A 17,546-nucleotide genomic window follows, 5' to 3' on the forward strand; every position below is an offset into this window, starting at 1 on the left:
CACCTGCTCAAGTATGCATTGTGCTTACATTCTACATTTCACCATGTGCTATGTGTGATTAGCCAGTGTCTCCACTTTACCATCAGTCCAGTCTTTTATACTGGTAGGTTGTACTAACCATCAGTCACCTAGCTAGCCAGAGAATTAGCGCAAAAAAATAAAATAAAATAAAGACAGAAAGAGAAAAGCTGGTAATGAGCCATCTAAGACTCCTGATTCTTGAGGACAACAGGGTGGAAAATTAGCACTTTGGCGAACAGTCTTAATTTTAAATGTCACTGGAGGAATTCAGCTTAGGAAGAAAAGAGTAAAAACCAAAACAAAACTATGGATTCGTCTATATCTGCAAATTTGATTGTATATTAAAACTTGCATTTAGCTTTCTTTTTTTTTTTTTTTTGCAACCAAGCAGCATTTCCTAATTCCAAACTACATCCTTCATGTATACAGTAAAAGTCACAATACCCTTTGTTTTTTTTAGTTAGTATGCAAACAACACTATGTGCAGTTTTAATTCAGCACAGCAAATATTAGGTTTTAAAAAATACAATGTCTGAACCAAAGCACAGATTTGGAATGATAGAATAAAGCCAATTAAACCTCAATGGGACCATGGGCCATTATATCCAAAGATATATACATTTTATGTATATTTATTTTCCTGTCACCTGTTGAAGCAACAGCCTCTATGAATTTCTGTCGTAGTGCGACTACACAAATAAGCACAATCTGCTTAGTTGCAGTTTTCCAGAGACCAAAGTACGGGAATCAGTTCAAAGAGGGCATCAAATACAAGGATGTTCTCGTTGTTAAAAAAAAGGGGGGAAAAAAGGGAAAAAAAAAAAAAGGTCTATTTAGTTGTTCTGATTATACTGATACTAAACACAAATGCTTTAAGTTCAATATCTACTTCATCTTTTTATTTTTGACTAGATGACTTTATAATGTGTAATCTGATAGTGATGGCTGACGCTGGCCCACATTTTCCAACTGAAAGCCAAAATTAAGAGCTTCGCCCGCAATTGTGTTAATTTCTCACCCTGGGAGAGCGATTCACATGAGAAGTCCTGTTCTCTGTGCATTTAATTCCAACTTTCCAGTGCGGTGAGGAGCTCGACCGCCAACTCCTTGGTCTCTGTTCCATGGAAGCACCTCTTTAGTCACATCCTGTCAGTGGTTGTGATTGTACCTGTTTCTTTTCTGTGCACATCATTTCCTCATCGCCTGTTTGCCGCCCTTCCCGACCTGCGTCTGGGTGCTTTCCCCGTCCCAATCTTTTTCCCCTGGGTTGCAGGGGCTTCTCTCTCCTCCAACTCTTCAGTGGCATCCTCTGCAGAGGCTGATGGCTCAGAGTCCATGTCCACACTACTGCTGGCGGGCACCTCAGCAGGGGATGTGTCCATGTTGCTAGTGATGGTTGCTGAGGTGGTAGACAAGTCCTCTGAGGTTGCCTCAGGTTCGGCCAGCTTTCCCTTTTCCTCGCCCTGTATCTGCATTTTAAGTTGGGTGAGCGTGACAACGGGCTGCAAGGATTTAAGGTTCGTCGCTAAATCTGTGTCATCAGAGAGTAGATTTTTATCCGAACAGTCTGAGGCAGTTTCATTTATGTGCATGAGCCCGTCAGCAGGTTGGACAGATTCTCTCGAATCTTCAGCATCTTCACCTTTTCGACTCACCAAGGCTTTGTACCTCTGTGGGGGGAAAAAACCCAGCATAAAAATACTGGATTATGCCTCTAGATATACACTCATGCAGCTTGTTTCCCCGGGAGATTAATGTACACGCTGGCCTTTTAAGAGCTCACATATGCCTAGATTAAGGCTGCAGTTATGCAATAAAAAAAAATTCAAAACAACTGAATGCAAATAGTAATGTTGTTATCTTTAAGCTTAAAACTTAAACCGACAAACCTTAAGATTCTCAAAGTGCTGCAATGATTTGCAGTGGCCGTGCAGGGCAGAAGACTCAAAGTTGTAAAACTTGTTGCAAAGCTTGCAGATAAAACCTGCGACTGGAACTAAAAAACTGGACCCTGTGACGAAGGAAATGAGAAACTAAACATCACAAAGATACTAAATATCAGAGAAGAGAAAGCAGGAGTGGAAAAAAAAAAAAAAACACAGGAGTGCCTCTCTCACCATAGACTGTGTCAGGGTCATACTGCTCATCACTGGACACGTCAGTCGCTTCTTTAAGGGAGGACCAGCCGTCCTGCATCAGTGAAATGTGTTACTGCAGAGATTCTCTTAAACCAGTTCTGAACCAAGGGTTGTACATTTGCCAATCATCTCACTGAAGGAAATCACCAATAATAATTTATATGCAGCTCACCTCTCCATCTCCTTGATTACTCAATCCTTTCTCCTCCTCAGTCCCCTCCTCTGTTTCTAATGAAAAACCTTCTGTGCCCAATGAAGCAAGTTTGGCGAAGGCCTCACAATCCGTTTCCTGGAGCTAGAAACGAGAAAACTGAAGTGAGAATTTTACCTCATCTATGTATACAAACTCGATTAGTCTCTATATAGTTATGAATATAAATAGTTGTAAATATAAATGTATTGTATTGTATTTGGCAAAAGAAGCTTTTCTTTACTGGAACACTGGTGATTTTCCTTTGGGGAGGTCAAAACCTCTCTCATGTGTGCCAAAATTTTCTAAATAAAGAAACATCTTTTCCTCTGGGAAAACATTTGTTGATGTGTAAAAGAAAGAACAAAAGGATTTCTTTCCCACCTTCTGTCTGTGCTCCTGGGACTGCAAGTGCTCCAAAAACATCTGGGAGTTCTTGAAGTGTTTCTTGCAGATGGCACAGGAGGACATGTCTGTTTTACTGGCAAGCTGAGGACATGGAGCAGAGCATTTTCAACACTACTCAAAATATTTTCTAATATTTCTTGAACTTTACTTTTGCGCTATGTAGTGAGAAACTGATGTACCTTGTGTTCCTCTGTGCGACGGTGGTCGGCGATGCTACTCGTGAAGTGTGTGAGACAGGTGGCACACCAACGCTTCAAGTCTTTCTTCTCCCTGCAATGAACACAGGACATCCTTTGTAAGGGTCGCCCTCTACGTTCAAACTTAATATGACACACAGGAGGAAGGAGGTGGTCTCTGAAGGGGTTTAATTAAAACGTGCAAATATGCCACACCTTTTAAAGCTGCTATGCTTTTCATAAAGAAATCTGCAAATAACTGACCCATCTTTGTTTGCTCCCTGTAGAGACTCCTGCACCCGAGGCAGCAGGGTGACGAGGCAGGCATTGCTCATGTGTTGGATCTCCATCATCCTCTGCTGGTGGGAAATGCTGTTCATATGACTCCTGAAGTTCTAGCACACAAAGGGAAGAACATTAATGACAAAAGAGTGGAGTTAAAATATTATTATTAATGCTCACCATTAACCTACTTGCTGGTTGTGGCAGGTGGTGCTGCAAAGATAACAGTAGAACTTGCTGGAGCCCTCTGCCACACCCTCCTCCTCTTCATCCTGGCTCTCAGGCAAAGCTACTGGGGCATCTTTGCTCTGTGAAGTTTCCTCTGCTGGTAAATTAGCCTGCCGGTCACCCTCACTAGGCCTGCCAGAGGGGGACGGGGCTGACGAACAGCTATGCAGCTACAAACAAGAACCACGAGTGTTGAACTTTTATGAAAAATGTATAAAAATCAACAAGACTTTAGTTCTTTAGGTACATGAAAAACAATATGTTCTCTATGATCTGAACATCAAAAACAAAAGGCTCCTCTCACCTCACCAACTTTGGTCTCCTCGAGTGCGTCGACAATGTCTGATCCTGTTCGGGAGCCACTTTCTTCCAGAGCGATGCATTCTTGTGATAAAGAGACACCCAATAAGAGTTCACCTCGAAAGACCCCAACAATAACACAGAGTACCGTGTAAAGGTCTTGAATCACCCCTCATTTCTTTATATTTTGGTCAGGAAATGGGTGCAGTATTTTAACTGAAACGTGTACATATAGACATGAAAATGCAGTATATAAGGCAAGAACAGAGTTTGTACAACTCTAATGAGCCTGAAAGTCAATATTTGGTTTGAAAACTTTTATTCTTGAACACAGCCTGAACCCTCTTAGGCAGCTTTCTTGTAATTTCCTTTTTACCTTCAGGGTGGACATCCTCTGTGTTGTTGCTACACTCCGAGGAAAGAGCTTCCGCATCTATGTTTGCCGTAGTGACGGCCTCGGCAGCTCCCTGTTCTGTGGGCTTCTCCAACCTGAAAGACAAGAAAAAAACATTTCTGTTTAGCAAAGTTTCACCATTTTTTTAATGCTATGAATTTCAAATAACTGAGTAAGAAAAAGAACACATTTATAAATTTGTTTTTTGCCTTCTTAAAACTGGTGAGAGGAAAAAAACAAAACCCATTTCTTTCCTTTTTTTGGTCAAATACAAGAAATTACATTTTCCAGAAATAGAGAGTGCAGTTTTCTAATACAGCTAGCAGCAATAAACAGGCTTTCCCCACCATTCTGTCCTCTTTTTCTTCACTGCAGGTTCTTCAAGTTGCTCCTCAGATAGTTGTGTTGGCCCATCCAGTCCTCCCGTAGCACCATCTGTGGGTGAAAAACAAAACCAAAGGGAAAAAGAAAATATTTAACTCTGATATTCTTCAAGTACTTTGTACAAAAAGTTTAAATTCACATGGCATTTAGCTAACACTATAACTCAGCTTCCATCCTAACTAATTACTATGTTTCTGATATGGGTGAATTGCAGCTCTACCTGCTTGAGTCTTGCCATTAGCTCCAGTGGTACTGCTAGCTGCTGCTGGTTGCTCATCTGAGCTCCCTGCTGCCATCTGCTCACTGTCCCGCTTACGATCTGGCTGTCGATTTGCAGCATCCTACTCACAGAGACAAATCACATGAAAACTAGAAAATAATGATCCATCGTAGCCGAAAAACTTTATCTACGCAGTTTTTTTGAGGGATACATTCCTGAAACATTATGTAAATTTGTGCACTGACTCTATAGTGCACCTACTTATTTGTTGAGAATAAATGGAAATCCTGATTCTTATCATTTGTCATACATTCACACTGCTTACAACAAAGATAATTACACTAACACAAATAATCAAAAACATGCCGTACTGTCCAAGCCTGATCACTCGGATGGTAATCTGAGCTCACTCAAAAACCCACACAATGGACAAAGTAACTGCAATAGCGCTGTTATAAATACCGCGGAAGACGAAGAAGAGGAGGCAGAGGATGCTGAGGAGGTGGTGGTGTTGTTGTTGTTGTTGAAGTAGCGGGGATGTGGGTGGAAGGGTCGTGTAGCTGGGAAACCCATGATGGGAGACTTGATAGCCATGCCCATGGGAACCGGCCCGAGCAGGGACGACCTGTTCCCTGCTGTGAAGAACTGCCGAAACTGCTGCCCACCCATCCCAAAGCCCCGCATGTTACCTGCACGCAAGTACAACAAGAAAGGAAATTATTATAAGGGCTTGCTTTAAATAAAAAACAATATACATGAAAATGTCACGTGACATCTTCTGCTCTTTGAGATTTCCAGGTATTGCCATTTTTATGCTATTCACTCACACCGTACCCTGCATCTGCTGCATCAGTAAAGCACCCTGCAGCATGGGATTGGGGGCGATGATGGTTGTCTGCGAGGCATGGCTCAGGTTGACCATCCGGGGAGGGGGTGCTGTCTGGGGGGCAACAGGAATGGTTCTAAGAAAGAAATACACACAAGAAAGTAACATGTCTTATTATTTAAAAATTCACATCCTCACTCAAATCTGCAGCTAAAGGCAGAGCGTCTGGGGTAAATGACAAATCCATCAGAGCCATGGAAATGTTTTCCGCCTTCTTAACAACCTGAGAATTTATTTTACATGCATCCATCATACTAAAGCTGGCTTGACAGATTTTGCTGCCACCTTCGCTTATTCTCAGAATAAAGATGAGGAAAGAGAAGAAAATATTGTAGTTTAAGTGAGGATTAAAAACAGAGAAATAAAAAGCTTCCTTCTAAAAAAGGTTGGGACCAAAAAAAAAAAAAAAAAAAATATATATATATATATAATAATAATAATAATAATAATAATAATAATAATAATAATAATAAATAAATAAATAAATAAATAAATAAATAAATATATATATATATATATATATATATATATATATATATATATATATATATATATATATGAACATAATTTGCTTATTGTTTAAAACCCACATCTTATGGATAACTGCAGAAAGACAACATAAATAATGTTGAAAATGAGAAACTATGTTGTTTTTTGAAGAATACGTGCTCTTAGTTTGATGTGTAGTGTAAAAGCCAAGTGCTTGAACATCTCATAATTAATTACATTAAGTAGCAACACGCCTGGATATAAAAATAACATGCCAGAACTTAACCAGTCTTTCATCTACAGTAAACAATATCATTAAAAAATTCTGAGAATCAGCCAAGCAAGATGGAGCACCGTTGCCTCACAGCAAGAAGGTCCTGGTTTTGAATCATGTGGCGACTTGTCCAAGGTGTACCCCTCCTCTCGCCCTATGAGAGCTAGGATAGGCTCCAGCTCTCTCCAGCACCCGAGAATCAAAGACAATTTCCATGTGCAACGGACTAGGCTAAAAACCAGTATTAACGGCCACAATCTTCAGAGTCTGGACTCAAAACAGACGCGATTATGTAGTGGAATCACTGCTTAAGCTCACAAACACTTGTGAAAACCACTGCCGATGAGAAACGTCTGCTGCTGAATTGACCAAATGCAATTTAAAACCTCACAATTTAAAGGGAAAAAAACCCCAAAACAACAACAACAACATATATTTATGAAAAAAGATCCAAAATTATCAATGCCTTCTCTAAGCACCAGCTGACTTAACAGGAGACAAACAATACCAAACAATCTGCAGCAAGGTTTAGCAGGAAGTGTCTGGATGCTAAGATTGACACACAGAGGCGAATTCTTTATACACATTACTGACATCAAGTTAAATTTAAGCAGATATATACCGGTATATATATTTTAAAGGCTTATTTATATAAGACAGCTTTATCGCCTTTATATGGCTTTCAAATCGGTGAACAAGTAATTAGATTACCTGTTACCTGTAATGAGATTATAGGCTGGTTGACTGTGGAAGATGCCATAACAAATGTGATGTGATTTTGTGTTATTGTTATGAGGTCAGAAATCCTGCAGCAAACGTTTTATATAACGCGTAAAAGAGGGATAATAACACATAACCTTTGAGTAATCTAGATAACAATGGAAGGCAGCAGTCAAAATAAACATCAAATACTGTCAGACCACTAATTAAATATCTGAAATGATAAATGTAGCCGTAACAGGTGTTGGGACGGGCAGTTAGCATACAGGTCATCCAGAGGGCCTTACATTATCCCCGGTCTTGAGTTAACAGGCTTACCGGGGTGTCTGGTGGTGATGGGCCACATGGTGTCCGGGAGGCGGCTGCGGCGGGGGAGGCGGAGGCTGCTGCTGCTGGAAAAGTTGCTGTAGTTGCCTCAGTTGCTGGTGAAACTGTTGCTGTTGCTGCTGATGGATGTGCGGATTGAACATCACGGGCTCTGATTTAATCCGTTACGTTGCAACGAGTTGTCAGAGCCGTCAATGTGTGGCACCTCTTAGGACAGAGGATCTCTTGTTGGGAGGAAGAAAAACGTGATTACTTGCTCTGCTATCAGACCAACTATTTGTTGTTAAGGCACACTTAATGACAGTGCGCACCTCCTGTCAGACAACAGGTCGCTCTCATATTTCATTATGACAACTAGCTAGCGTTAGCATAGGAGCTAACAATAATGAACTTTTTGGTTTGCTAAGTTTACTTTCATTTCCGCCACCATTCCGCTTCATACAGATAGCCGCTAGGCTGTCAGAGAAAGCAGAATGGTACGCTAAATATGCCCACAATATCGAGCCTATGTTGATAACTGAAGTGTAGCTACATCTTCCATAAAATGAACGAAGCTAACGCTACATTAGCCATAGCCGCTCAGTCACTGAACCAAACAAGTTAGCTTAGCATAGCATTCAACTAACTCAAAGACAAACCTCTCCTGTAGGGACTGCTTTGTCGTATTTAGCCTCCTACAGCTGCCCCCAGAGACGTAAACCTCGCCGGGTGTTAATTGTCAACGTAAAACCAAACCGAAGAGTTAAACACTCGCTCTTTACAGCAACGGTGCAACTTGCACAAAAACTGAAGCCATAACCTCTGATCAAACCGGTGGACCGTGTCACCCCCTAGTGGCTGCCTGGAGAACTGAAAACGCATGATGGACGTAGAATGACCAGGCTTCGAAATGTCGTTTTTATTACATTTATTTGTTGTTGTTGTTGTTGTTGTTGTTGTTGTTTTGTTTTATACTCTACAGTTATTATTTTATCTATTAGCTAATGCGACATAGTTAATAAAAATAAAGCTTTTTAGAGGTGAACATTAAATAGCAGAATACAACTTAGCACCTGTGGCACTGTTTACATTACTGTATGCTGTCATGTTGGTTGTAGCTTGAGCTCGTTATGTTTTTCAATCTAGCTATGTTGCAAATAACCACCGCTGAAAATTAATTTCTATAGGACAGTGTTCGCCTAGTCTTTCACTCTTTGTTTTTGGCTCTTGTTCTTCTAATATGTGTTTATGCAGTCATGTGTTTGTGTGTTTAATTGTGTAAACATATACTTAATGTGTGATTTTAACCAACCACTGAAGCATTTTGTAACTGTATGTTAAAAAGAGCTGCACAAATAAAGTTGTTGTTATTATTATTATCGTTATATTTAATAAAGTATCAAAAAATAAGGTAATAAAATGTACATTTTCATAATTGAAACTGAGAGCAAATCACAAATTTAAACACAACATAAATATAAAAGGGCATTCAAATTCGCTCAGGTGAGTTAAAAAATATTTATTTTAATATGAAAAATACTCTGTTTTTTGTTTTGTTTTCAAATTGCAAATTATTTATGCGAGAGAAATCTACCAGTGTCACCACCTAGCGGTGGGTGTGGAGTACTGCAGGGATCTCCTGGTAAAATACAAGAGCTCATCCTCCTCCTCCCCCCCTGCGGTGCTTGGAGAGGAGAGTGTTGGAGAGAGTGCTGGCTTGAGATGATCTGACACACCGAAGAGCACCGTAAATGAGGAAGCAGAGCGAGAAGTGAGCCGGTGAGTGCGCGCAGACTAGAACGCCCTCTGAACGCTCTGAGGGGGGTGAGGAGGGGCGCAGAGGAAGATAAAGCCATATATCCGTCCCTGTTCTGTCAAGGAAACTAGCCCATCATCCTCTCGCAAAGATGGGGAACCGGGGAATGGAGGATTTGATTCCTCTGGTGAACCGCATGCAGGATGCTTTCTCGGCCATTGGGCAAAACGCAAACCTGGACCTGCCGCAGATCGCCGTGGTGGGAGGACAGAGCGCCGGGAAGAGCTCGGTGCTGGAGAACTTCGTCGGGAAGTAAGTAGGCTTTTCCAGGCTGTAGTGGATGCTGGCGCGCCTCTGGTGCACCGCGCAAGAAGGAGCTCTTACATCTAAGTCCCCATCCCCCCCGGCCAGGTTTAAATACACAAAGCCTCCACTTAGACCCGAAAGCTTCAAATTAAACGCGCATTCAACGCACTTTCTGTCGTTTCAAAGCCTCGAGCACACCGTGAGGCAGATTATTTTGTTAGGCCTTCATAAATCCCCAGAGTAGTTTATCTGTTAACTACCTTGTGATGCATTCAAGAACCACATATTCAAGTTACAATGACTTATTATGATCTTGTTATGATCCCCGTGCTTGATATAAGTTTTCAAACGTGCCCGCTTTGTTGTTGAACGACTTCGGTTAAAGGAAAATTTTCATTGTAAATCCACTGACATCTGTGACAAAGGCAGGGTTAGTTTGGAAGCTGACTTCCTGTGCAGCATGCACTGTCACAGCTTGCTTGGTGGAGGTGTTGTTTCTGTAGCAAGGCTCCCATTTTGTTGCCCAAAGGCTATTTAATCCTGAGCAGGGAAGGGTGCAGGATGATGCCCGCTGTGTGTATGTGTCAGTGAAGAGGCTTTGGCTTTAGCCTCGCAAACATGCAAGGCTTTTTCATTCTGCCACAACTGCTGTGCTGATGATACAAAACACAGGAAGGGAACAGAATCTGGAGTATGCAAGGCTGCTGTGTGACCTTGCACGCACACACACACACACACACACACACACACACACACACACACACACACACACACACACACACACACACACACACACACACACACAGAATGAGAGTCCACCTGAGCTTTGAGCCCTTCCAGCTCAGCTCATCCATCTGTCTGCCCGTGCTTATAATGCTGTAAATGAAGCTTACTGCATGCAGACAGCACTGATGGTGCTTCTATCTGTCAGTCTGCTCCTGCTTTCTTGTATTTCGCTGGATCTGAAGATTTTTTTTAATGGGTTCAAAGATGCGCCCCACACACACACATACACTGTGTGATTCAGCAGTATTTCCTGCTTAAGCAAGGGCATAGTGTATGCAAACTGTGGCTCCGAGCCAGCTCACCCCAACATTCAACAAGGCCTTGGTATTCCAAGACAAAATGCCATCTATCCCACTGGACACAGAGGGAAAGGATCCATCTGTTAGGCATAGCTCTGTAGGTCTACCTAGTTCACCACATGGGCTCTATAATCCCCATCTTAAATGGTAGTAGGTGAGGCTGACCTGCTGTTTACCTGTAAGTGTACTCTACACCGTACCTGCTGTAAAAATAAAGGAATTCATTACAAAAACGTTCAGATGTTTCTGAATAAAGGTGAGAACTTGCAGTTATATATGGAGATTATAGTTGTAACACTAAACTAACAGTACAAAAGCAACCGGTGCTGACACTAGTATACTGCAAAGCATCGACAGCTATTCTACACAACGCAATACAACAAGAAACCGCTGCTGTAGATTATAGTAAGTGCACTGTTTGAATGAACATTTTATTTCTGGCAAATCTACCTGCAAACTTAGCTCAAAATTCAGAATAAAAGTCTGGAATGAAAAGCACATTAAGTTAAAGTGAGCTAAACATTCATATCTGCTACTGGCATCTTATTACTAATGTAACTCCTTGCTTTTGAGCCTTTTTATTCCCAGTAATAGCTATTAAATTGATCTCTTCACCCTCACAATTGGGCCACGCTGTGCTGCACTCACGCATCTGTTGTCATAGAAACAGCTTTGCGCCTTATTATGCTGTTTTACCCAAAGGAGCAATGGTTTAGAAAAATGATGAGATTTTAAACTTTATTACACAAAGGTGGTGGATTTCAATGCCAAGCGGGTGATTTGTAGGAACTGCGGTCTTTGGCGTCTCGTGAAAATTTGTGGCCTGCTGCGTTTTTGGGCTGCCAGCTTTCCTCGTCCAGCTGCAGTGACGTAGCTCAGGCTCTCCCATCCTCCTGATCGTCCTCTGCTTCACCTCCCCCACTGACCCATCGTGTTTTCTGACTAAACACATTTTTTCAATACGCTGCATTTACACGTGCCACAGCTTCTCTTTTTTCTATTTCCCCGTCTCTAATAGTGAATTGTGTTGGTGCCTTGCAGAAAGTCCAGCTTTCATTAAACTGCTTCTATTTCATAATTCTTATGTCAATAAAAACAAACAGGGTGCTATTGATTTTATTCCTGGTTCAAACTGCCGAACCCCACCTCCAATGTGTCTTTTATGGTTATCTCAGACAGCCAATAACAACATACAGAAAACTGCTGCATCAGTTTAATGGCTGTTTACAGCTTGTCTGTTGCTCAGCTGAACTGGATGTCATTTTAGGGGGAAAGTGAGAACAGGAATGGGAGATAGATAAGTGAACAGGTTCATTCGACCCTTGTGATCGTAAACAAACAGCTTTTTCTATGTAGCTGTTAAAGGATTTAGGTTAAAACTAACAACTACACAGTTAAAGAAATGCTTTCAAAAAGGGTTTGAGAGACAGTTTTCCTCACTGGTGGATTAGATTTTGATTTGGTGATGCTACGTGTCTGGTAGGTGTGACAAAGACAGTTAAAACCATTTGAGATATTCTGTCCTAACCTCACAAGAGCACAGGAGCAGTAATCAAACGTGCCTGTTAGTCTTTATCGTCTGTCCTTTACTGTTATTGCTCACGGTGCTTCTTACAGTTCAGTGTGTCTCCTCTCAGTTTAAACTCTGATTCCCCAACTCATGAATCTCTAAATTGAAGTTCTACTTGGCAGTGAGGTTAAACTAAAAACATGATCATAACAAACACACTAACGCACCGTGCCAGCACAAATCAAGACGCACAGTCATCACAATGCGTTTGTACTTTGAAGTATTTCTCTTTAATCGCTTCTTTCATCACCAACCATTTTCTTGTCACGACTAAAGTAGATGCAACTGCTTCTTTTTACTTTTCCTCTTTAAACCAATAAATGGGAAACTTATTTCGATATTTCTTTATGGCAACAAACAGTGATGAAACAGATGAAACTGATAGATGCCACTGTAGTTTCATCCAGGCCAGACATCTGAGGGTATTTGATCTGCAGTAAAAAATTGTTTAATGTTTGTCTTTTAATTGACAATAAATGAGCTATCTGGCCTTCTGCAGATTTATTTCTCTCCATGTTGACCCGGCCGAATCGTTGGCTTGCCTGTCTGGCAGTAAACAAGACATGATTATGCATATGAATTTGAGCTCATCCGCTCTTTCTCATTTGTGGCCATTTCCCAGTCAGTAATTAAGGCTCCCACAGGTCTAATTATCTCAGACAAAGCAAGAGAGCTCTACTCGTCTTCGTTGCCAAACACTTGCAGTGCCAGCTGAGTGAGACCTGTTAGTACCCAGTAACCGTGAGGGTGGGGGTAAATCCAGTATTGTTACATGTGTAGCGTAGCATTTATGTTAAAGGAAGAAAAACAGTTCATACACTGAACGTTGGAGGAAAACAGAATGAGGTGATTTAGAAAGTCAAAGAAAAAACAGTCACTAAAATGGAAAAGCAGCAGCTGTGTGCTGCAGATATCTTTCAGTAAAATGAAATTTTCTTACTGAATTCATTGTTAGTCGGATGACTCTGCTGATGGGACAAATCCACATAGGATGGCATAGAAAGCTATTACAGAAAATAACCAGGATGTTCAAGATCAGTATGTTGAGTTTATCAGGAGAGCTCGGTAGTCGCTGTGAATGATGTTTGCAAAGGCTTAGCTGCAAGGTTTGCTCAGTTTCAGCACCACGGACAGCTCTTTGACTGATTCCTCTGGAAAAAGCCAAATGCTGATTTTATCATTGGAAGTGAGGGTTGCTCTTCAGCTCTTCGTGTATTATAGTCATGTCATTATGGAAGATTAAAAGGGGCCAGTCAGTGGATTATAGAAACAATAGCTTTTTTTTTAGCAGAGGATTCATGCTTGTATCGAAACAGGCCAGGAGATGTCCCGCAGTCTTTCTTAGGATTGCCTAAGGGAATAATGAGTCATATGAGTGGTGAGAAAATGGTGATAATAGGAATGTTTGCCTTTCATGCACCGAAGCCCAAAGATTGTTTTATGCTGAGGTGTGTCAGGTGTTTTGTTATCAGTGCAGGCTGTGAGCACTGGAATAGCCCAGTAACATAAAACTCCAACATATGTTTTTTTTTTCTCTCCCTGCTGCCATCACTGTTTTAACCCTCTCGAGGCAGGCGTTGCCGATTTGCAAAAGTTAAAAACTAACAACCTGATTACCCCACATACATGTTTTATGAGTTTGTTTTACTCAGAAGTACCACTGCAGGACTTGGTTGTGCATTAGCAACAAAAGAGTTAATTTGAGCCTGAGAGGGTTAGCCCCAGCATAGGGTTTAAGATACATACCTGTTTCCACATGTTACATAACACTGAAAGGGTGTAAAGTGTTCTGATGAGCAGCAGCAGGATATTATCCTGTCACTAGATTAAAGCCTTTACTATGTTCAAATCAAAGCCCAGTGGGAGGTGGTGGGGGGATGTAGAGGCCTAACTTAATTAATTGCTTATGAAGAATAATGTGAGTGAGTCTCATGCCTAAAACGTGAATCGTTTTCTTTGATTCCACTGGATGTGGAATCTTCTTCTTGAGGACTCTGAGGAAGAACCACCTGTCCTCAGACATCCTGGTGAACTTCTATCGCTGCACCATCGAGAGCATCCTGACCAACTGTATAACAGTCTGGTACGGGAACTGCTCTGCCTCGGACCGGAAGGCGTTGCAGAGGGTCGTGAAAACTGCCCAGCGCATCGCCGGAGCACCACTTCCTGCCATAAAAGACATCTACAGGAAGCGGTGTCTGAAAAGGGCTGGGAAAATCATCAAAGACCCCAGTCACCCATCACATGGACTCTTCACCCTCCTGCCCTCTGGGAGGCGCTACAGGAGCCTCCGGACTAAGACCACCAGGTACCGGAACAGCTTCTTCCCCACAGCTGTCAGACTCCTGAACTCTGCCTCCTGACATCTGACCCACGTTAAACTCATGGACTGAACATACACACACCCACAATGGACAACTGTACCCTCAAACACAATAATAACATGGACTGAACCACCACTCACAACCACTAGCACTTTATATAGCCTCTGTAGAAACTATCTACACCCTCACTTATCTTAACTGCACTACTGTATAGCTCTGTGTAAATAATCATTCTGTACATTCGATAATCTTTAATCCTACAACTGTTTACAACTTGCATAGTTCCCATTTCTGTATAGCTGTATATCCCAGATTCTGTAAAGTTATTTATTTCATATTCTGTATAGTTTTTCATATTTATATTCATATCCTGTACATAGCTTGTACTCACTACAGCCTGTACATACTTATAGTTATAGAATATTCACAACATACTTCATACCGTGTACATTATAACATACCATAATAGACCCATTTCTGTAATATACTCACATATCTATATTATTGCTAATATATATTGTAATATATCTATATCACTAAAGCACTTCTGGATGGATGCAAACTGCATTTCGTTGCCCTGTACCTGTGCATGTGCAATGACAATAAAGTTGAATTCTATTCTATTCTATTCTATTCTATTCTATTCTATTCTATGTGATCAGCAAAGATAGACTTGTAGAGTTCGTAATAGCGCTAATTAATCAAGTGGTAACATTTTACTTTACTTTCCCCGTAGTGTTAACGTCTTGCATGATTCTGAGTGAAATGGACTAGTAAAGAAAGCAGAGACTTGAGGGATTTGACGGTTGAACAAATATAACAAGCAAGATCTTTCTTCTTGGTTTAAATTGATATCTGCTAATTTTCCATCTATTTACACTCACTGGACACTTTATTAGATAAACCTGTTCAACAGCTTCTTAACACAAAGGTCTAATCAGACAATCACATTGCATTTAGGTGTGTAGACAGGGTTAAGATGACCCGCTGAAGTTTAAACTGAGCATCAAAGTGGGGAAGAAAGGTGATTTGGTGTCAGCTAAAAACATGAAATTGAGGCTACGATTCATATAGGCTTACCAAATTTGGACATCAGAAGACTGGGGAAAACTTTGTCTGATCTAATCAGATTTCTGCTGTAACATTCACATGGTAGGGTCAGAATTTGGTGTTGTAGCATAGATCCACCCTGCCCTTCATCAATGGTTCATGCTGGTGGTGGTGTGATGGTGTAGGGGATATTTTCTAGGAACACCCTGGGGCTCTTAGTAGCCATTGAGCATCATATTAACCCTGCAGGTAGTATTATTGCTGACCATGTCCTTTATGAATGTAGTGCATGACATGATTTACATCATGGATGTGCAGCTGACAAATCTGCAGCAACCGTGAGATGCTATCATGTCAATATGGACCTAAATCTCTGAGGAATGTTTCCAGAGAGTCGCTGAATCTCTGCCATGAAGAATGACGGCAGTTCTGAAGTAAAATTGGGGTCCAGCACAGTACTAGCTAGGTAAAATAAACTCTATTCAGACATTGGTAAATAAAGAAGCAACACAAGACTTTCGGAATAATTTTTTTCATTAGTTACAACTTTACATGACATGTTTTTTATTAACCGATTAATTGTTTGGTCAAAATGTCTTATTTTGTTTGATAAATCTTCCAGATAAAGCAAATAAAAGTGGGAAATCCTCACAGATGAGAAGCTGGAAACAGATAGTGTTTAGTAAATTCAAACTGAAACAATACCTCAGCTCCATTTAGTACCAAATAAAAAAATGTTGTTTCAAGGAAACTTCTAAGGAAATCATGAGGCATTTATGGGACTTAAATGCAGTAATTAAATATGCCTTAAAGAGCGAGTTAAAGTGTAGAAACAGTAGAAAGTGTGGGCATAGTAGGAGCGGTGAAGCAGTTGGAGAGAGACAGAGAGAAGAGAGGACATCATTCGTTCTGATACTGCTACAGAGGATTACCACTAATCTCTGTTTGGGCCGGAGCTCGCCTCCAACACATTCTCCCATTGGCTCCGGTCTAATCTCGATGCCCACATATCCAACAAACGCCCTTTCATTGGCTCCACCTTCCAGTGTGGTTTATGGGAATATGTGTGCACGTGTGCGTCCATTATTCACCAGTAAAAACAGTGTCCTTCTGCCAAAACACAAACGCTGCCGGGAGGGAAAATTGCCTGTTTGTGCTGGTGCACCGCTGTCAGGACTCCTAATGCTGCACGCATTAGAACGGGATTAGATGAGGCTCAGTGTCTGACTGTGTCTGGGAATCGGAAGTGAGGTGACGCACTTGCTGAGAGCAACAGAGCTGCATACTGAGCTGGAGTTGTGGGGAATATTACAGTGTCTTATAGAGAGTATCTAAAACATATACAAGGCATACCCATCCTGGGTGAATACCAAATACTCCATCCTGGGGGCTGTAGTTGTTGACGTACTGTTTAATTATTATGTAAGATTTCTTTAAAGTGGAGCTCTTTGTACTGATTAAAACAGTCAGGTCTACACGAGGGAATAAGACAGTCTGTGTGCATGTGTGCACTCGTCCTGGCATTTATTTGTACACCACTGAGAGGGTAGACTTTATTACAAAAAGCAGTGAGTCACTACTCCACAGCAGCTGGCGCTTACTAGCTGCGTAGGCGTATTTTTGTGTGTTTGTGCACAACATCAAGTGATGGAGGCTTAGCCCGAGTGCCTCCAAAAGTCAAATCTATCAGGTTCTTTTCTTTGAGTGTTTTGGAACCTAAAAATACATCAGTTTGTTTAATCTGCTTTGAGTTGCTGCAGCTGCAGGAGACACACATGCTTCACACATGCTCAAGCACCTTCCTCCTCTTTTCACTGTGCTCACAACTGATTAGTTTTGATGGTTTTATGGTATCCTGCGATATATACACAGTATATCTACATAGAGACTGAGGGAAATGCAGATTTAGAACTGCTGCAGAGCACTACATACTGGGGGCTAATTTTGTGTTTTTCATAAAGTCACTTGACGAAACAATTAAGGGTGAGTGCCATATGGCCATATGCATCCAACACGACACATTAGTTTCATATACAGTC

The 17,546-nt window shown here is 41.2% G+C and overlaps 2 protein-coding genes across 8 annotated transcripts in view; one reads left to right on the forward strand and one right to left on the reverse strand.

Moving 5' to 3' along the window:
- Window positions 1-364: 364 nt before the first annotated feature.
- Window positions 365-8,273, reverse strand: ciz1a (cdkn1a interacting zinc finger protein 1a). The gene is made up of 16 exons (XM_085413966.1): window positions 8,076-8,273; window positions 7,429-7,661; window positions 5,576-5,703; window positions 5,204-5,430; window positions 4,742-4,862; window positions 4,485-4,572; window positions 4,120-4,232; window positions 3,748-3,827; window positions 3,407-3,613; window positions 3,198-3,328; window positions 2,937-3,027; window positions 2,734-2,838; window positions 2,332-2,454; window positions 2,139-2,211; window positions 1,911-2,032; window positions 365-1,691 (listed from the first exon to the last, which is right to left on the reverse strand). Exons 2-16 carry the CDS (start codon window positions 7,578-7,580, stop codon window positions 1,218-1,220), a joined length of 2,235 nt encoding a protein of 744 aa, XP_085270092.1. The 5' UTR covers window positions 7,581-7,661; window positions 8,076-8,273; the 3' UTR covers window positions 365-1,217.
- Window positions 8,274-9,116: 843 nt separating this feature from the next.
- dnm1a (dynamin 1a) overlaps window positions 9,117-17,546 on the forward strand; it is a 55,673-nt gene continuing 47,243 nt past the window's right edge. For all 7 annotated transcript variants that reach the window (XM_085413974.1, XM_085413971.1, XM_085413968.1 and 4 more), the window contains exon 1: window positions 9,117-9,484. In XM_085413974.1, the coding sequence (XP_085270100.1) occupies window positions 9,324-9,484 (161 nt within the window). In that variant the 5' untranslated portion in view covers window positions 9,117-9,323. The remainder of the gene's footprint in view (window positions 9,485-17,546) is intronic.

Source organism: Rhamphochromis longiceps, linkage group LG7 (genome assembly GCF_057381845.1).
Source record: "Rhamphochromis longiceps isolate RC_006_pf linkage group LG7, R_longiceps_female_GT1.1, whole genome shotgun sequence".
NCBI lineage: Eukaryota > Metazoa > Chordata > Actinopteri > Cichliformes > Cichlidae > Rhamphochromis > Rhamphochromis longiceps.

Bases quoted from the DNA above. Each gene is read 5' to 3' on its own strand.
- ciz1a (XM_085413966.1), bottom strand. From the start codon at position 7,580: ATGTTCAATCCGCACATCCATCAGCAGCAACAGCAACAGTTTCACCAG. The intron at 4,573-4,741 runs GTAGAGCTGCAA...TTTCACCCACAG, and splicing joins TAATGGCAAGACTCAAGCAG to ATGGTGCTACGGGAGGACTG. The intron at 3,028-3,197 runs GTCAGTTATTTG...TGTTCATTGCAG, and splicing joins CAGGGAGCAAACAAAGATGG to GGAGAAGAAAGACTTGAAGC.